This window comes from Phyllostomus discolor, chromosome 2, assembly GCF_004126475.2.
Source record: "Phyllostomus discolor isolate MPI-MPIP mPhyDis1 chromosome 2, mPhyDis1.pri.v3, whole genome shotgun sequence".
Lineage (NCBI taxonomy): Eukaryota > Metazoa > Chordata > Mammalia > Chiroptera > Phyllostomidae > Phyllostomus > Phyllostomus discolor.
In genome coordinates this window covers 116,088,730-116,110,084 of record NC_040904.2, presented here as the reverse complement: position 1 = coordinate 116,110,084, position 21,355 = coordinate 116,088,730, and the positions used below count along the sequence as shown (strand labels likewise).

The 21,355-nt window shown below is 35.1% G+C and overlaps 1 protein-coding gene and 1 long non-coding RNA gene across 4 annotated transcripts in view; one reads left to right on the top strand and one right to left on the bottom strand.

The window, feature by feature from the left end:
- ZMYM2 (zinc finger MYM-type containing 2) overlaps positions 1 to 21,355 on the top strand; it is a 131,082-nt gene that overhangs the window by 90,680 nt on the left and 19,047 nt on the right. For all 3 annotated transcript variants that reach the window (XM_028532748.2, XM_036018390.1, XM_028532749.2), the window contains 9 exons: positions 3,505 to 3,670; positions 4,319 to 4,353; positions 12,476 to 12,605; positions 13,325 to 13,440; positions 15,143 to 15,314; positions 16,437 to 16,562; positions 17,363 to 17,457; positions 18,699 to 18,867; positions 19,070 to 19,221. In XM_028532748.2, the coding sequence (XP_028388549.1) occupies positions 3,505 to 3,670; positions 4,319 to 4,353; positions 12,476 to 12,605; positions 13,325 to 13,440; positions 15,143 to 15,314; positions 16,437 to 16,562; positions 17,363 to 17,457; positions 18,699 to 18,867; positions 19,070 to 19,221 (1,161 nt within the window). The remainder of the gene's footprint in view (positions 1 to 3,504; positions 3,671 to 4,318; positions 4,354 to 12,475; positions 12,606 to 13,324; positions 13,441 to 15,142; positions 15,315 to 16,436; positions 16,563 to 17,362; positions 17,458 to 18,698; positions 18,868 to 19,069; positions 19,222 to 21,355) is intronic.
- Positions 21,080 to 21,355, bottom strand: part of LOC118498944 — a 7,318-nt gene continuing 7,042 nt past the window's right edge. Inside the window, exon 3 of the long non-coding RNA XR_004901434.1 lies at positions 21,080 to 21,160. This is a non-coding gene — a long non-coding RNA (uncharacterized LOC118498944). The remainder of the gene's footprint in view (positions 21,161 to 21,355) is intronic.

The following is a 21,355-nucleotide window of genomic DNA, read 5'->3' as shown; positions in this document are numbered from 1 at the left end:
TACTTTACTCTATCTGTTATCTTTTTCATAATTTATTGTATAGTTTGAGACAGAATTGTTAATGTCTGATAATGATTTCCTGTCATTTTATTTTATAAATTTCTGCTTCATTGTGTAATTCTGAATCAAAACTTTTATTTCTTAAAATAATCTTCTTGGACGATTTTGCTTTTTCTTCACAGCAAACAATGTATTTCCCTATTTGACTTCTTTCTTTGAATAAATTCTTCTTATTTTCTTTCTTTTCCTTTTTTTAAATATTGTCACCCGAGGGCATGCCCATTGATTTTAGAGAGAGGGCAAGAAACATCGATCAGTTGCCTCATATGCGCCCCATCTGGGAACTGAACCCACAACCTAGGCATTTGCCCTGACCTGTAATCAAACCTGAGACCTTTCAGTTTACAGGATGGTGCTCCAACCAGCTGAGACACATTGGCTAGGGCTTCGTATTTTCTTTTGTAATTCCTGTCACTTAATGCTTTGCATAGTAATCAATCACCTACTCTTTTATCACTGCATTTAAAAAAATGAATTACTCTGTTATATTCAGAAAGATATCTTGGGGAATCATAAAGAATTTCTTTTGAAAATGACTATAAAGTCCCCGATTTCATTTATGTTCATGATTTCCTCTCCCTGACTCCCTACAAAAATAGGTCTGATTGGTGTAATGGGGAACAGTGGATATATATGTATCAACCAAAAATGAGGAGTTGAAACTGTCCGATTAATGTAAAGTTACAGGTATTACATCAGTATAGTATAAGCTGAATGTTTTGTTAATTATTGAAGAAGTGATTTTTAAGAGTTTAGTTACTACCTGCCTATTATTGACTGTTCCCCCTGCCCCCAAATATATGACTGTAACCCCCCTCCCCCAAATATATAGTCCCTGATGTTCCACAGTGACAGGAAGACCAGTGAGTAGATAGGATACTTTAAAAAAGTATTTTTTAAACCAGAAGCTTAGCCACACTTTGTGCTATAGAAATGTTAAGCTTTCTTAAGAGTTCTGTTGTGGTTGGGAGTGGTGTTGGTAAGGAACAAAAAAGGAAGTTCACAACTTTAAATTTTTGATTATGGCATTGAAGTCTATGGCATTTAGTTAGTATAGAGTTCTGTTATTTTGTCCTGAAAAAATAAATACCTATTTTATTTTCATGTACAAATTGGCATTAATTTTGCTCCTTTTTCTTCGGATAGAGAGAAATCATCTGAATTTGTTTTGAACCTTCCGGAAGCAAGGAGCTTCAAGTATTGTTACTATAAAATCTAAATGTCTATAATTAACAAAATACTGAAGTGATTTCATTGTTCAGATTCTTTGGGTGGAATGTTCTTGGTTTTATGCCTTTGGCCTTCTAAATTATTATGTGAATGGTAATACCACTATGTACTAAGAGTCAGCCAAGTATTTGGAGTGATTTGAATAAGTTTTATACAAATTCATTTGGGTTTTAGATGTTACATTGAGAAACTTCTTGCAGCAGCATTTTACTTACTAGAATTTTGATTCTCTGGTTATTTGTATTAACTCATTTTGTCTTTCCATTGTCTTTATAACCTGGTGGATAGTCTACTTTGAATCTTGTCTCTGCATTTTTAATATTTGGCCTCAGACAAATTACTTTTCTGACACTGAGCTTGGTTTTCAGTACTGTTGTAAGGATTACAGAGAGTATATCACGTTCTGGCCTTTTATTTTTTAGGTTCTCAATGAATGAGGTATTCTGCTACAACTTCACTTTTATCATGTTCTTGCACTGTTTAGACTCAATGAATAGAATATTATGCTTTTAGTTTTCCTCCTTTGTCTTTTCTTTGAGTATAAAATATAAAAATAGGTAAAAAAAATGAAGTCTGAAATACGTGAATTGTTACTTTAAAGAACAGTCTTTGGCTGTGAGAATTTTACATAGGGACATTTTTTTTTATTGGGAATATGACCTAGTTAATATAAAGTGCTAATGTTACTGAGACTACCACATAACATTACCAGTATTATTAAACATTTTATTTAAAGATTGTTATTTATTTATTTTTAGACAGGGGGAAGGGAGAGAGAAGGGGAGAGAAACTACAATGTGTGGTTCCCCTCACTCGCCCTGGCTGGCAACCCAGGAGTGTGTCCTGACTGAGAATCGAACCAGCGACCCTTTGCAGTCCAGCACTCAGTTCACTAAGCCACACCAGCTAGGGGAGCGTTATTAAATTTGAACTCGCAAGTTTTGGGACTAGAGATGTGATAATGGCATCACTGAATAGTCATAATTTATATTATAAATCTTCCTTCATTTAACATTCACTCAGCAGGAGAAATATCTGACCTGGAGAAAAAAAAGAACCTGTGTTCTAACTTTAGGGTATGTGTGTTATATAACACCTGTTTACCAACACAATTGTTTGTTATATTCCTGACTAGGAATTTTGATGTGGTATTTATTCATATAACTCCTGTTGAGACATAAAGCAAGAAATTTCAAAACCCACAGTATAAAACTCTAAGTAAATTAGGGTACTGAAGAAAAGCTACAGCTATGATTATTATGATCTACAAAATGCTGAATATTTTTATCAAAATGTCTTAAGTAGTTCAAACTAAAGGGTGATTTAAAAATTATAGTAATTTCTACTCTTAACTAGATCAGAAATTAAATTTCTTAATTGTGGAATAAGTATTTGAAATTAATAATTTTTATCTGTGGTTTACTCACTGATCAAGATTTAAGAAAAAGTGAAAATGGGCAAAATCTAGGTCAAATGGGATCTCTAAAAAAATTAAAATCTGTCTCTAGATTATTGATTCCCCATCATAAAGTATAACTTTTTATGTATGAATTTTAGTTGGTTTTATTTTGCATATTGTAGACCAGTTAGGGGTGATTGTTTTCCTAGCCGTAGGACAAATTAGTTGTCTTAAAATATAATTGTTTTTAATGAAACAGAGTGTTTTAAAACATGAACATGACATTGTCATTAAAATTAAATCAGTGCATAGAGCTTTTCAAATTTATCTTGTCAATTATTCTGGTCTTGTACAACTTCTTTAAATTGATTTATTATGAACTACCAGTGAAACCTGGGAAATCTCTTCATTAATCAGAGATTTCAATGTAATATAATTGCAGGAGGCTTCTACCAGTATATCATTATGGCCCTCAGAATTATTTTAAAATATTAAAATATATTGTACCAGTTGGTTTACCAGTATTTACTTTTTTTATCATATCTTTGTAATGCAGGTCTTTGACTTCTGATAAGTATAGAAAGGGATTTTGACAATTTGGAAAATGGCTATATTTCTTTCACTTTCATTTTGGATTTTACTGCATATTTATGATTTATATTATAATTTAATTTTTTTATCAGACATTATTTTATCACATTTGGCAATAATTACTGACAAAATTTGAGACATTTTTTAATCTAACATATCTGACTTTTTAAACCTTGTAATTCAGATCTCTGGTCACCCCCCCCTTTTTTTTCCCCCAAATTAAGGCTGCAAGGTGTGACTGTTGTAAATCTCAAGGAACTCTTAAAGAGCGTGTGCAATGGCGTGGGGAAATGAAGCATTTTTGTGACCAGCATTGTTTATTGCGCTTCTACTGCCAGCAGAATGAGCCCAACATGACAACTCAGAAAGGACCTGAAAACTTGAATTATGGTATGTCATTACTTAGGGAGCAGTTTGAAAAAAAGGGTATAGCAATCTTTAGTTTCTTAGATCCGAATTCAAAGTATGATAATGAATAGTTGACTTTGGAGATAGTTGAACAGCAACTTCCATATTTCTTTGGGTGCAGGTGCCCAGTATGATGTTTCTATAGATATGTTGCTTTTTGTTTTATTTTCTTTTAAAAATTTAATGCTGGTTTAAGAACTAGAGTCTAGTTGGGATTGGAGAGAAGCTAAACAGAATTATAACAAAAATATGAAAAGATTCAACTTGCTATTATGTGTCTCCTACAATTTTAAATGAAAACCATTTTCAGCAAATTGTATGTGCCTGGGGGTAGTTGGAAGGAACAACAAAAGCCCTTAAGGAGCTGTAACTCACTTAAGGGTTAAATCTAGAAGGTACTATTGCCCCTAATACTATGTGTGTGTGTTGAGGGGACACAGTATTAACTTCACTTATTTAGCTCTGTATTTCAGGTCTCAAATTTGATATTCATTACTTAAAATGGCTTAAAATATTTTCTTTAGTAATTATTTTAAAACATTAAAATTTAATGACAAATGCAGACTTAGAAAATTCTGAAGAAAGTGATATTTGTTTCTTTTTAAATTTGCTTATGTTTTTATTTTTTAGATCATGGTTGCCAGACATCCCGAACCAAAATGATGGTAGGTATTGCTTAAGTAAAGTGTTAAACATTTATTTTTTTTATTTTTTTGTTTAAATCAGTTCTTTTTTTTTTTAAGATTTTATTTATTTATTTTTTATTTTTAGGGAGGGAAGAGAGAGAGAGAGAGAGAGGGAGAAAGAGAGAGAGAGAGAGAGAGAGAGAGAGAGAGAGAGAGAGAGAGAGAGAGAGAGAGAAACATCAATGTGCGGTTGCTGGGGGTTATGGCCTGCAACCCAGGAATGTACCCTGGCTTGGAATCGAACCTGGGACACTTTGGTTCCCAGCCCGCGATCAATCTACGCTAGCCAGGGCTAAACATTTATTTTTACAATGTGGGGATATAAAAAGTAAATAATCAGTTCAATCTGATTATAATAATAATAAGAGATTTTTTACTTTTGCTCTGTTGAGATAGTTGAAGTGTTCAACTGAATTACTTGATATTAAACAAATACTTTCATACCATCTAAGGAAGATAAAAGTGAATAATTATGGCTTCTCCCTACCTTGTATATTTGAGTCGAAGCACCCATAATAGTTGCATCTGTAAGGCAGTAGCAAAAGGTGTTTGAAATGATTCCCTGTGTGTCTGTTCCTGGCAGCTGTGAGAAACTTTCTAAACAGTTAAAGTAGAAGGTAGACTGGGATGAAAAGGAAGAGGAATGATAATTTGCAAAGGGCATGCATATTTGATAAAACTGTTTATTAAGGCCAAGTTTCATGGAGCCTGTGGTGGAATCTTAGGACATGGGGGTGAAAGGATGGGCTGGGTCTGATTATTAATGGCTTTGAGCATTTATTTCTGAAATAAGGGTCTTGGGAGATTTTAAATTTGAGAAATACTTTCATAGTGTATTCTTCCTTTGGATTTTTTTCCCCCAATACATCTTTTATGTTAGCATTCTAAGACTTCTATAGGTTGATGCCATGAATTGAGAAGGAGCAATATTTTGCCACACCGAGGAGCAGTGAGTCTGCCCTGTCCATTGCTGATTCTAGCAGTAATCGCTGGGGTTTCAGTACTGGAATTGCTGGCATCTTTAGCCAAGAGAATTTCTATAGGAAGTCATTTATTGGCATCACAGTAAGTGTCTGGGCTAGTTCTTTTTCTGGTAAGAAGGACTAAGTCTGGCTATACATTAGAATCACCTGGGGAGTTTTCAAAACCTTCTAATGTTTGGGCCTCAACTCAGAGATTCTGTGTTTTTGAAAAATTATTCAAGTGATTTTAATGTGTAACCACAGCTTAAGATCACTGATACTGACACAGAAACATGGGTGTTTTTAAAGTATTATACCCGTTGATATTAGTAGTTGACAGAATTCTAAAAAAGTAAGAATGCCTTTTCCTGTGGGAATACACTTTTGTCAGGTAACTCAGAAATACATCAAAGTATTCAGCTGAAAAATCTGATTTTATTATATTAAAAATAGTTCATTTATTTATTTTTAGAGAGAGGAGAAGGGACAAGAAAGAGAGGGAGAGAAACATCAATGTGTGGTAACCTCTCCCACATTCCCTACTGGGGACTTGGCCTGCAACCCGAGCATGTGCCATGACTGGGAATTGAACTGGTGATCTTTTGGTTCATGGTCCACGCTCAGTCCACTGAGCCACACCAGCCAGGACATGAATCACCTGATTTTAATACCATGCATTTTGATTTATGCCAGGGAACATAAAGAGATCACTCCCTGTTCTGTTATCTTTGTGCAGCTATCAAGCAACTTGCCAACCTTGTTTCATATATGTAAGCTTTTGATCAAGGCTTCAGGAAACTCTACCAGCACTTGAACCCTATCATATGACAGACAGAGGAGCATTACCGGTCGGGGAGGATAAATCAGTAAAGTCCTCTCCCATCTTTTCCTCCTTGTAAGCTTTTGGAATCTTTTACTTCTACACCCATAAATTTCAAATGTTGAGAGCTTAGTTTATATAGTTTTGAGCAGGTCACTTCACTGCTTTGTATGAATTTCCTTTTTTGTAAAATGGGGATGAAGATAGTATCTGCCTGGGGGATTATCACATAGTAAGTTCTAAACACCTCACAAAGGCAGTCTGGTAGTTAAGAACAAAGGCTTTTTCTTAACTTCTGATCTCTTTCATTAGGGCATTAATCCTATCCATGGAGGCTCTGCTCCTATGACCAATCATTGCCTAAAGGCCACATCTTTAAATACCATCACCTGGGGGATTAGATTTTATCATGAATTTTAGGGGGACACAAACATTGTCTATAACACATTGTCCTTGGCATATAGCAAATACTCAACAGATGGTAGCTTTTATTGTTAAATTTTCTCTCTTTTTTTGGATTTAATCTTTACTGTATTTTTTTTTCCATTACCATTTAGTTCCCTTATGCACTCCATATTATTAAACTTATATAATGGGTCCCTCAGTATTCATTATAAATGGGTATAGATCTGCTTATTGACTAGCAGAAGAGTAAGCAGCCTTATCAAATGTAGGCTTTTACCAGGTGGCATAGTTTCATCATCATGATGTAACATTGGCAGAATGATAGGAGTAATCTAGCATTAAGACTCAAGCTTAATACTCTAGCATTAAGAACAAGGGGTATAACATCAAAGATGGGGATGCTAAAGTATTTTCAGTTCAGACCAAGGTTACCCAAGTGCTAGTAGGGATCTAGTAGATACTCAGTAACTGTTTGCTAAATTATTCCCAGTTTACAATTGAGGAAGTTGAGGCACAAGAGATTGAATTACTTACTTGATACTACGCAGCAGTAGTGTTATATAACCAAGTTCCCTAGCCCCTGTTCAAAACTCTGTGTTACAGCTGATTAATTATGTGGTTTGAAATCCTGAGGAACCTAGAATAAGCTCATACTGGTACCAGTCCCCTTGGCCATATATATTATTTGTAACTTGTGAAGTATCTATCATAAACAGTTTTTTACTTATTCCCTTTTAGACTTTTAAATATGCACAAGTAAACATGTTAAACATTAAGTGCTTTATTTAAGTTCTGTTGATCCTCATTGTTCCTATTTGCAAATTTGTTTACTCTCTAAATTTATTTGTAACCCTACATCACTACCCGTGGCACTTTCGAGGTCACTTTGCAAACATGTGAAGAGCAGTGAAAAATGTGAATCATTTGAGGCATGTTCTCCTCCAGGTTGACAAGGGGGAGGCTTTGCCTTCTTGTCTAGTTAATACCACAGTACACAGGTGTCCTTTTCATAGTCTGATTAGTGTACGTGTTTCATCTTTTTGTTCCCCCTTTTTTTGTGTGTGTGTGATTTTGCTGTTTAAAAGATCCTTTAAGCCTAATGCTGAAGTGCTGTCTATTGGTCCTATGTACCCAAAATCTTTTATGTGCCTTATGGAGGAGATACATGTGTTGTTGGTTGAACTCCATTCAGTTGGCTGTGAGTTCAGTGTTCATGCATGAGCAATACAGTACACCCAAGAAAGGAACAAGACATTCACCAGTCTGTATAGGATGGCATCTCCAAGTGCTGAAGTCAAGCTATAGTGTGTGGTGAAGCTGTGGAAGAGTTGGAGTATTGATGACTTACTGATTCATGAGCTTACACCTAATTTTAAAAGCTTAGTGAACAGTACTGTTGTGAGACTTTGGCTCACATGTTACCCAGGGCAAGAAGAAGTTAACTTCGTCCTGCCTAGTGCTGTCTGGCTTACACATTTTAAGGCGATGTGGTATGAAAACTGTGAAACTGGCAGACAAGGTGGGTTTTGCAGTTCAGGGTGCAATGGGAGAAGACCTGTTATTTGTTTATGCAGGAAAAGGATTATGTGGACAAGGGGATTTCAACACTGCTAAGACTTGGTTGTCTTTTTACAGGGTCTTTGGCAAATGAACTATATAATACAAGTGGTCTCCAAAGTCCCTGACTTTTAAATCATTCTGAGACTACACAACTGTGCTATTGTGTGCCAATGCCAAGGGTAATTTTAAGCATAAATTTCCTCTTGGTGTATAGAACCCATACACAGTCCATAATAAGCACTTAAAGAGGAAAAGCTGAATTGTCTGCAGATCACTGGAGGTGGGACAAAAAAGCATGAAATATTGCCTGGGTGTCTGGGATTAGTTCTACCAACTGCTTTATCCTAGAGGTTGAACACTATACTCAAAATAAAAACCTTGCTTTCAAAGTTTTACTATTTATCTGTTGCCAGGAAGAGCTCAGAAATGTTCACCTCACTGTAGTTCTTTTTATGTCCCCCAAACACTATGTCTTATCCAACCTCTTGGTCAGGTCATGTTGAAAGCCTTCAAGGCTTACTCGTAAGAGCTTACAAGGCTCTCAACACCAACATGGAAAACACCATGATGGTATTCTGGAACTCACTCATAGTATGTGACATTATTGATTGTGTTAACACAGCCCAGGACAGCATCAGCAGGCTTTTTGAATAACCATTAGGAAATGTTTGACCAGACTCTATGTGAGAAATTTCAAAGTCTTGGAAGGTATTACAGAAAATTAAAAAAAAAAAAACAGTGTTAAAAACAGTACCTATCATTCGTGAATAAATGGAGAAACCTTTGGGGACATGAAAGATGATGACGTGATGGAAGGTTTGGCAGAGAATGCAGGAGCCCACTAATGACCTGGACAAGATAGAAAAACAAGGCGTCAGACTCAGTGATGAAATTAGCTTAAGATGCCCTGGCTGGCATAGCTCAGTGGATTGAGTGTGGGCTGCAAACCAAAGCATCGCACGTTCAATTCCCAGTCAGGGCACATGCCTGGGTTGCAGGCCACAGCCCCCAGCAACTGCACATTGATGTTTCTCTCTCTCTCTCCCTCTCTCTCTCTCTCTCTCTCTCTCTCTCTCTCCCTCTCCCCCCCCCCCTCTCTTTCCCCCCCCCCTCCCTCTTTAAAAATAAATAAATAACATCTTAAAAAAAAAAAGTTAGCAGGATTCCCAAGAATTTCCCTCCAACAGCAGCCAAAATACTGGAGTGGAATTTTGCCTTGGAAAAGTTGTCAGTGACATGGAGGCATGAGACCCTATGCTTGAGCAAAGCCTTCAAGTCGAGCACCACTGTGTGTGCACCTTACATCAAAATGCTCAAAAGACGTGAGGTGAAAAGCCCAGCAGACAAAGCTTACATAATTTTTGAACTCAGTTTGGGAGGGAAATTCGCTAATATTCAGCAAGTTGCAAGAGCCCAACTTTTGAGGTACAGCTGCCAGATGTCACTATGCCACTCTCATTGATGTCTTTCTTGTCTACAGAATAAGCTCCATTACATCTTCCTTGGTGTCCATGGGTATGCCAAGGTCAAGAAGTCTCACCCCACAGTGTACTTGCCTGGTGTACATCCTGCAGCTCTGCCAACAGTTGAGGCACTAATGTTCTTACAAAAGTTTGAGTGCTAAGTCTGTTCAGGACCTGATTTGCATCACTGACATATGTGTTCACAGTACTGGGTATAAGTACTGTGCAATATGTGTGTACTGTATGCGTACATGTCTGAGTGGAACACATTATACAAAGTGCTGTGATCATATTGTTATAAAGAAATGCTGCATATCATTATTGTAAGGAATAGGTATTAAATAAAGTGTTTCAACAGAAACGAGGTTATGTATTGATTTATTAATGAAAGTATTGTGACCAGAGGCTGGCAGGAACCTATCCTTGGATTTCCTTCTATTTATTTTTTATTGACTTTAGAGGGAGGGAGACAGTAAAGGAAGGGTGGGTAGAGAGAGACATTGATGTGAGGGAGAAACATTGATTGGTTGTCTCCCACACACACCCCAACTGGGGATAGAACCTGCAGCCTAGGTATGTGGCCTGAACAGGAACTGAACCTATGACATTTTGGTACACTAGGTGACCTTCCAGCCAACTGAGCCATACAGGCTAGGGCTCTATTTCCTTTTAGAGCAACTGTTCATTGCTCACAGTGACTATGTAGAACAGAACTAGCCAAGTAATGGTAACTGAGTGTGTTAGTATTCTGTCAGTTTTTCTCGTGTCAGTAGGTGGTATGGGGAGCACCTTATCTTCAGTCCCTTTTGCACAGAGCTTCGACTTGTTAGGTTTTGTGTGTGTGTTCTTTTTCTCAATTGCAAATAATGCTACTCTGAACTTACTGAAAATATCTGAGAGACTATAAGTTTCTAAATTATAATTGCTGGGACATGGGTAGTGCACAACTTAAAGTTTAGTAATATTTTTGGTAATTTTTTTCATCATTTTTATCTTTTCAAAGTTAGTACCATATATAAGCTGTTTATACAGAGTATCGCATAGCCATACTAACTGCAAGAACTTATTTATTCCTCAAATAAATGTGAGAGTCAAATTATTTTTAAAAAGTTCAGGTTCATAACCTTGCTTTTGTACTTAAAAGTGAGAATTGCATTTTGTTTTTAAAAGGTATGCTGATGGTATACTTTGAAGGTAACACGGACCAGTGTTGCTTTGCTAATGCTCAGGACATATTTGTTCTATACTAACTGATTCTGTCAGATTAGGATGTGATAATATAATATTTTTTAAAATATATATTTTATTATGTTATTACAGTTCTAATTTTTCCCATTGTCCCCCTTCTCTTGGTACCCCCATACTCTCCGCTAGTTCCCCCCTTACTCATGTCCATGGGTTCTTTGGCTTCTCCATTTCCTATACTGTTCTTGACACCCTTCTGTCAATTTTGTTCTTAATCCTTTCATCTTTTCCCTCATTCTCCTCTTTTCCCCTTCAAGTGTTTCCATATCTGTCCTTCTGTTCATGTTCTAGTTGCTTGCTTAGTTTGTTTTTTCAGATTCATTTGTTCAAAGATGTGAATTTGTTGCCACTTTAATGTTCATAGTTTTGATTTTCTTTTTCTTAAACAAGTCCCGTTAACATTTCATGTAATAATGACTTGGTGATGATGAACTCCTTTAGCTTGATCTTCTTCTCTGGGAAGTACTTTATCTGCCCTTCCATTCTAAATGATAGCTTTGCTGGATAGAGCAATCTTGGTTGTAGGTCCTTGCTTTTCAACAGTTTGAATACTTCTTGCTAGTCCCTTCTTGCCTGTAAGGTTTCTTTTGAGAAATCAACTGATAGTCTTATGGGAGCTCCTTTGTAGATAAGTCTCTGTTTTTCTCTTGATGCTGTTAAGATTCTCTTTATCTTTAACCTTGGCAGTTTAATTAAAATGTGTCTTGGTGTGGTCCTGTTTGGGTCCTTCTTATTTGGGATTCTCTGTGCCTCCTGGACTCTTATGTCTATTTCCTTCACCAAATTAGGGAAGTTTTCCTTTATTGTTTTTTTTTTTTTTAATAAATTTTCAATGTCTTGCTCTTCCTCTACTTCTGGCACCTGTGTGATTCAGATGTTGGAATGTTTGAAGTTGCCCCAGAGGTTACCTCTCATTTTTATCAGTTGTTTCTTCATTCTGTTCCGGTTGAATGTTTATTTCTTCCTTCTGTTCCAAATTGTTAATTCAAGTCCTAGTTTCCTTCCCTTCACTGTTGGTTCCCTGTAGATTTTTTTTTTTTTTTTTTATTTCACTTCACATAACCATCACTTCTGCCTGGGTCTTTTTTATTCTCTTGCCATACTCAGTGAGTTCTTTGAATGTCTTGATCACTGTTGTTTTGAACTCTGCATCTGATAGGTTGGTTATTTCCATTTTGTTTAATTCTTTTTTGGGAAGTTTTGATCTGTTCTTTCATTTGGGTTATATTTCTGTGTCTCCTCAACTTGGCAGCCTCCCTATGTTTGTTTCTGTGTATTAGGTAGAACTGCTTTGACTTCCTGTCTTAGTAGCATGGCCTGTTGTAGAAGAGTGTACCCATCTGGACGAATGTGGCTTCTTTAAATCCTTGCTTGTCCGGCTTCTATACAGGTTGATTTTCAACGATGTTCTGGGTTATATGTGTTTTATGTCTAGTTGTAATTTTTTCTGTAGTTGTGGGAAGAGGTGAAGTTTGTTTACCTAATTCCTCCATCCTGACCAGAAGTCCTAAACATGATATTAATAGTACAATTTAGTTATACTCATACTGTGTTCCCTCCACAGCTTTAGAAACCACGTAATCATTCCCGCCAGGAAGTAATAAAAATCAGAGGTAAAAATAAAGTGTTTCTTTGCTTCTCTCTAGGGTTCAGCACCACCCCCTTCTCCAACACCTAACAAAGAGATGAAGAACAAAGCAGTTCTTTGCAAACCTTTAACAATGACAAAAGCTACTTACTGTAAACCTCACATGCAGACCAAATCTTGTCAGACAGGTAAGGTTGAGGAATTTGACTTATATACTTTCCTGTACTTATACCTCACTTCATGAAATTCATGGTTTTCTCAAGTAATAGTGTACAGATTGTTAGTCACCTTGTCATTTTCTATTGATTTTGCCTAAGTTTAGATATCACTTTGAGATATATATCTCAAAGACATATATATAGCATATTATTTATAATCATTGATGAAAATTAATTTCTTATTAAAGGTCTAGGATACAAATCAATGTAACTGGTGAAATAATGCTGTGGCAAAACTTGTATTGGGGCTAAGACTTACAGTTCTCCCTTGGAACAGCATCTCTGACTTGGTTTGTAATAATAGCAATGCTGTTTCCTTCTCAGAATGAGATGAAATAAATATATATTTTCACCAAATGTAAATTATAGCTGTATTCTAATTGTTAGATTAAATAAATCTTTTTGTGGGGAGGTGAGAAAGAATCCGTAGGGTGTCAGGAACTATGTAATATTTTTAAAAGGTTTTTTCATTCTACTAAAGGAGTGCTTAAATTCTATTCTGTCTATAAGCAGAACAGCTTCTTCACTCAGTTTTGTTTTTAAGTTACCTAATTTTGTGAAAAGTGGGAATTTATTTTAAACGGGTACCGAGGCACTTAAGCTTTTCTTAATTACCACATCATTTTAACATTGAGCACTTTGTATCAGTGCTAGTTAATGAGCTCTCTCATTACATGTTGCCTTTGCAGATGACAATTGGAAGACAGAGTTTGTCCCAGTGCCTATCCCTGTGCCTGTGTATATCCCAGTACCCATGCACATGTACAGCCAGAATATCCCCGTTCCCACTACAGTTCCTGTTCCTGTAAGTTGTATTTCAACTTCTTTTAAAAAATTATTTAATAAAGATTTTATTTATTTTAGAGAGGGAGAAAAACATTGATGTGTGACAGATACATAGATTGGTTGCTTCTCACATGCCCCACCTGGAGACCTGGCTTGCAACCCAGGTATGTGCCCTGACTGGGAATCAAACCAGTGACCTTTGGATTTGCAAGCTGGCGCTGCATCCACCGAGCCACACGAGCCAGGGCTCAGCCTCTTTTCTATTGTGAGATTTGGCTGGGAGAGCAATGCTGCACTTATGCTTCAGTGAAGCTAGCAAACGGGGTTGAGTCAGCCTTTCTTCAACAGTTAACTTAGGTGTGCTTGAATCTCTGTTGGTGATGGCTTTGTGTTGAACTAGGCGTGTATTCATTATTGAGAGTGAATAACAGCAGATGTCTGTGTCTGCTTTATGCACATCATATTTTTAAATTTTATTTAAATACAATTTTTTTTCTCATCTAAGGGAATTTTCTCATTGCTTTTAGAGAGGAGAATTGGGGGATGGAGGGAACAGAGGGTGGGGAGGAGAGAGACATCAATGTGAGAGAGAAATATCAATTGGTTGCCTCTTACAAGATCCCTGATTAGAATTTGAACCTGCAACCTTTTGGTGTATGGGATAATGCTCCAACCAACTGAGCCACACCAGCCAGGACATGTACTTTATATAATACATTTGAATTCATTGTAGAAAGAAATATTTGTGAAGCTGTTGAAGCTTTAGAACTGTAACGTGGGATAGAGCTGTGAATGAAATACCATTCTATTTTAATCTAAATCCCTTGCAGTACTTAGGACTCTGTGTCAGGGCTTACATATTGTAGCTCCCTGGGAGATAGGTATTGGTTTCTTAACATTAAAATTAAGATGTAGAAATAAATTATCTGTAATGTCATTCCAGCTCTAAAATTGTCAGTAGTTTTTAAAGATTATATATCAGTTTGCCAGAATAGATTATTAACCTGTACCCCAAACATGAATACTGATGGAGATTTTTTCCAGGTGGCCCCTCTGTGCTTATGATCACATCATATTTCATGTATTTTATATATCATATTATAATACATATATACATATGCATAGTGGGAGGAGCAGGGTTGCCACTGCCTACCCATCACCATCTCTGCATTACTCAACACCTGGAGCTTAATAAATTTTAGGTGTTTTCCTTATAATCATTGTTATTCCCCAAGCAGAGTAGCACACGGTTCTAGCTTCTAGACCCCCATAATACTTTACATATATTACTATTATAACACCAGTCATATTGTATCACTGTTGCTGGTTTATATCTGCCTTCCCAACTGTGTTCTAAATTCTTTGAGGGCAAAGGGTGCTTCTTATTCATCTATACATATCTTCAGATTTTAATACGGAACTTGGTAGACAAGCAGACCACAGAAAGGAAATAAATTTCATCTGTCTTGCCAGCTCTGACGATCCTTTTATGGAATGCTGTGTTGATAATAACTCAAAAATTACTTAAAAATTTTTTTATTTCAAAAAGTAGCTGCTGGTATTTTGGGCTTTTTTGGGGGGTGACAGTTGACATCTTAGTTTTGATATGTGTTTTTTTCCAAAGCTTTTATCCATATAGAATGATAAAGTAGACCACGTGTCAGAATAATTTTTGCTTTAGAAAAATACCTTTTAATGTTGAGCAAACTTGGGTGAATTAGGTGCCAGTCCCTGTTTTTCTGCCGGCTCGGGTGGACAGCAGTGAGAAGAACCCTGCAGCAGCTGAGGAGCTAAAGAGCAAAGTTTCTTCAGATTCTCTTGATACTGAGTTTCTTACAATGACAGACATGATGACTGAAGACCAGGGGAAAACAGATGCTGCTAACATCAACAGTGAGTAACACTGTTTACACCTTGTGGATGAGTGTGTTGTTGGGTTTTACTAAGTGCAATTAGTTGTTATAGGGCATTTTCATCCTTGATGTAGGAGTCGGAAGCATTGTAACAAAACTGTATTTTATAGCAAGAGAGTCAAGCTATATCTATTTAGGTGTTCTCTATTGTGAAGCCCAATTTCAAGAAGAGATTTGTACAACCTCTTTTTAAATTGTAACAGGATTTGACTTGTATGATTAACTCAAAATTATTCTTATTTTAATGGAGTAGCTCAGTCACAAAACTAATTTGTAGTAGGCTTAATAATAATCTAGACTCTTATTTTGTAATAATTATTCCCAGTTTTGTTTTATTGATTATACTGAGGTCACTTGCATGTTCTAAACAAGGGTTTATTGTAACTTCCCGTAGGGCACTGCTTGCCAAATGGTACAATGTGATGAGTGTGTTGTGGACGACTGTATCTCGTAGAATATTTATTCCTCCCCTTAGAATATTTAATCCTCTCGTGACAACAGAGTCCTGTTTCATCCATGAGCTAATTCCCTTTAGAGTTCAATAGGAACACTATTAAGTTCTGTGTATTTCATGATGTGACAGTATTTTTGAAGCATTTTGTTAGGGAGTTGTAAAATTAATTCAATGGGTTGAAACTAGTGTTTTTTATTTTTATTTTAAATGTAGTGGAACACACTTCTTACCATGGGTTACTACACAAAAATGTTTGAAATCAATTGATGAAAATATTTGAAGACAGTTGTACATAAGCATATGTTGAATGATGTGAAACACCCAAGTCACAATTCAAGAAAAAAGTTGAACATTGCTGTTACCCACCTTCATTAGTTTACTTTTGACAAGAGATTGCTTTTAGAAATAACTCTGATATTAGAGTTGTTTTACTAGCAAAGCATGCCTAGTAACTTTTGAAGAGGGGAGGTCAAAAACTTACAGGATTAAAAGTCTTTGTGTACTTATGACTCTCTTAATGATTATGAAACTTATAGTAGTTAATGTAAGTATTGTTTTGCATTTATAATTAACTGACTTTATTTTGCCAGGTATAGGCACCATTGGTCTTTTGTTTTGATTTCAAATGACAGTATGGATTGATTACAGGTGTAGTTACTGAGACAGACATAATTGGTTCAGATCTCTTGAAGAACTCTGACCCAGAGACACAGTCCAGCCTGCCTGATGTAACATATGAACCAGACTTGGATATTGAAATAGATTTTCCCAGAGGTATTTAAAATGCTATTTTATTCTTTTAATGTGAATTATGGTTATGGAATTTAATTATGGAATCATAACTAAATTTGTGTTCATGTCATTGCCTTTATTGTTCATATTTGTCTTTTCTTTTTACCCAAATAAAACTGAATAGTTAACTTCTGAAATGAGGCATAGGATTGACTCGTAGGGACTTAAGAATTTTTTAAAGTCTTAAAAGGAAATTTTCTCAAAGTAACTCATGATGCAAAATTTTAAAGATAGAGAAAAGGATAAAGAAGTATTTGTGTGTTTCTTTAAAATGTAAATATCAATACCATGTTTAAGACCTTTTTGAAAATTAATTTGACCCTCAAAAGGAAAAAGTATTTTCAGATCTTGTGTTGTAAAAGTAATATGTTCTGTTTTCATTATTTTTCTTAATCTGTTTATGGCAAATAAGCACACTGGATAGAGCATAAAGCATTTTATTTTAGGAAAGATTTAATAGATTGAAACAGATTTGTACTGAGACCATTTAGATCTTAAAATTGAATTTCAGGTTGTAATTAATTTTTTCTGATATATATTTACATGAGAATTTTCTGTTGATCTTCATTATACATGTTTTTAAAGAATTTGAACAGGATTTATCAGAACTCATAGACCATGTTGAGTATAAGGAAGATCATAACTCTTCAACCCAGTGCAGATTGTCCCCACATAAGGGTGCCTGTTTACATTCTCTGGTTATTTCCTTGTTGGCTGTGTTTATGTAACATAAGCCTCTGCTATTACATTTGGAATACAAGTTATTCTGATTTTATTGTCAGCTGCCGAGGAGCTTGATATGGAAAATGAATTTTTATTACCACCTGTTTTTGGAGAAGAATATGAGGAACAGCCTAGACCTCGATCTAAAAAAAAGGTATGAAATTAATAGTATTTTTACATTTGGTTAATATCTCTATATAGTAATATCTTTATACAGGCATAGAGTAAGGATACAGTGGTTTTCAGTTATGCCTGTGACTATGGGAAGATATTTTATTTTCTTGATTTAAAAGGACTTTAAGGGCTAGACTCTATTACTTCATTTTTAGGTAGTAAAAATGTCTCAGATTTAATTGTAACTTCAAAGAAGAGGAGTGAATATTATTGCCACTTAGATTTTGTTTTAAGTTTTCTGTTGATAAAAGGTTTATATAAAAGGTTGATGTAGTTGCAGCCAAATTCAATTATTTCACAAGAATTGAGACTTTTCTAAGGAGCTGTTTTTTCCATCATTATTTCTGGTGAGACTAATCAGTGAGGTTGGAGTACACAGTTGATTATATCTGGTTTCTTTTAAGCATGCCAACACATAGACATCTCAGAGTCTTTAATATTAATTTAGGTAGACGAAATCTAATTGTATTAACAGGTATAGTTGTTTTAAAGATTTTATCAACAACTTTCTCTGTTTCTGATTTCCAACATAAAGTATGGTCAAAAGCAAAAAAAAAAAAAAAAAAAAGAAAGAAAGAAAGAAAGATGACTTTCACAAATTTCTCCCAAAAGAAAGAAACTGAAAAAGGAGTGGGTACGCTACAGTAGAATGAAGTGGACTCCTACCCAATACCACAAAAGAGTTAGCTCAAAATGGGTCATAGACCTAAATGTAAGAACTAAATTATAAAGCTATTAAAAGAAAACAGGCTTCAGTTTTTAATTCTCTTTAGTTAGGTCTAGTTCCTTGGATATAACATCAAAAGCACAAGGAAGAAAATAAAACAAGATGAATTGGATTACATCAAAATTTAAAACTTTTGTACAGCAAACAATGCCATCAAGAAAGTGAAAAGGAGTTGAGGGGTCATTCCCTATATGGTGGATTATTGAAAGATTCCTCAATTTCTCTTACATTAAATATTTACAATCCTTTTATTTCAGGTTATTAGTTTATTGTGTCGTATTTATTTTCTCATCATTAACTCTCAGCAGGAGTTAATAAAATTTTATTGTACACAGGCATTCATGGAAATACATTTCAAGGCAGGAATACCAGTCAATTCTAACCATTTGGATAATACTTCTTTAATTTGCATTTTTGATTGATGGCTTACGTAAAGTCATGAAATACTATAGATTTTAAACAAAAGGAAACTTACAGTGGTGTTTTACTATTAGGGAACCAAGAGAAAAGCTGTATCAGGATACCAGTCTCATGATGATAGTTCTGATAATTCAGAATGCAGCTTTCCTTTCAAATATACGTATGGTGTAAACGCATGGAAACACTGGGTCAAAACTAGACAACTTGATGAAGATCTTCTGGTATTAGATGAGCTAAAATCTCGTAAGTGTTCTGATTTTGTTTCCTCCACACCCTATTTAAAAGCAAAAATTTTGTTACTAGCTACCTTTAATTTTTTTTAATTAAATTTAGCTTTTATATTACTTTTAAGTTGTTAACATAGAATAAATTAATTTTAGGGAGTTTCTTAATCTTAATACAGTAAATAATAGCAATTACTAATTTTTCATTTTATTTTTTTTAGCTAAATCAGTAAAGTTAAAAGAGGATCTGCTGTCTCACACCACGGCTGAGCTGAACTATGGACTAGCTCATTTTGTCAATGAGATCCGCCGGCCAAATGGAGAGAGTTATGCACCCGACAGCATCTATTATCTTTGCCTTGGGATACAGGAGGTTAGTAATTTGTTGTCTACTTTTGAATATAATGCTAATGAGAGAGATTGTTGTGGTAGTTCTTTGACAGAAAAATGTTGTACTTCAAGAATATTAAAGATAGCTTTGTGGAACATAATGAATTATTTCTTTACTAAGCAAGACAAAAAAAGAACTTAGTCTATTAAAAAATACTAGAATACTTTAAAGGATTTTCTGAGTTTCTTTTCTTCTGTAGGGGTGCTTCTGCTATAATGGGATATGTTCCTAAAAATTATCAAGTTCTCTAAAACTACCAGACCCAAAAAGAACAGGCCACTTGAAACTTGGGTATCTGTTGTAATACACCTAATAAAGTTTTATGTATGATAATTAGGATGACATTATTCTTTTCTTATAGTCTCCAATAAGTGAATTAACACTCTGAGACATGGTGCATATATGCATAGATCATGCTGATATGCAGATGAACAGAAATTGTTTTCTATGCATTGTTGGCCTGTTTCAGTACACACTTCTCATGTGTTTTTAAAGTGTTAAATACTGTAACTACTCATCAGTTGTTTGGAATTATCTTAGAACAGCAGATAATTCTCTAGGGGTTTTAGGTAAACTGGAACTGTGTGTCTGAATCTGGAGTGAGCCTGTTTTCCATAGTAAGTGTGAATATCAGATATAGGAAATAACTTCTGGTTCTAAACAAATTGCACAGTTTTGAGACCAAAGGTCAAGAAAGGATCCTTGCTTCACATCCAGTGTTTTTAAATGTGGTGAATAACGGAAGGTGATCTTCTTATACAGGGTTTTGTCTGTAGGCCTAAAATTTAATGTTATGCTGCTAACAGCATACTGCAATAAGTTTCTGAAGAAAACTAGAGTTGTCTTAATTTGTATTTTACTTTCATTCTCTTCAGAATAGAAATGTGTTCAAGTTGTGTAAGCAGTGTGAGGAAGTAGCACATAGCTGTACATTACTGTGTGTTCAAAGGCCACCGCATATTTTGCAGTAGCCACCTAAAAGAAATAGAGTATGTTATGTTTCTTCTTCTTCTTTGATAGATTTACATATTTTGAGCCTCATGCTTATATTGCAATACTAGGTTCACTATTCCAAAATCCCCAAACCTGAGAACCAAGATTTCTTTGGATACTCCTTTGACTGGAAAACCCAATTCAAAGAGTTGTGATGCAGTTGTCTTTATTATACTTAAAATTTTTTTTCTTAGAATTTTTAACAGTAGAGTTTATTGTAGAATTCTTAATGTTTCTGAATAAGTATAGGGTGCTTCTCTAGACCACTCTAGGAATATTATATAATTATTGCCCTGTGTTTCCTCTGTAAAAATAAAAAAAATTGGGAATTCTGTATCTGGCCTCACTGGCTCTGGCACAGGGTTTTAGACCTGTGTATGTATTTTCCCTTCCTTTTTCATTATACCTTGTATTAGAAAAGAGTAGGAATAGCATTTATAAATATGGTGTAGGTGAATGCATCTCAATCCCGTGGTGTCAGAACAAGTTATTTGTTACAGAATTCCCCTTGGGAGCAAACAGGATGTGGGTATTATTTCTTTGTGTTTTGTACTAGCTGTCCACATAGACTTCACTCACCTGGATGATTGCCATGACTGTTAACACATTAGACCTATATAGTATATGTGTATACTTATTTAAGGTAACTTTTTAAAAAGAGAACATCTATATCATCATAATAGTTCATTTTATTTTTAATAATTAAAAAATTTTATAGTGTGTAACAGTGATTAGACATTTATATAATTTATGACATGATTATCCTGTTAAATCTCATACCCATTAGATACCATACATACTTATTAGAATGTTATTGATACCATACAAACACAATTATTAGAATATTATTGACTATATTCCCTGTGCTATACTTTATATCTCTGTGATTATTCTGTAATAACCAATTTGTACTACTTAATCTCTTCACCTTTTTCACCTATCTCCCAACCCTCCTCCCATCTGGTAACTGTCAAAATGTTCTCTGTACCTATGAGTCTGTTTCTGTTCTGCTTGTTCATTTATTTTGTTTTATAGATGCCACATATAAATGAAATCATCTGACATTTGTCTTCCTCTGTCTGACTTATTTCATATTGTTACACAGAGCAAGATTTTGGTATGA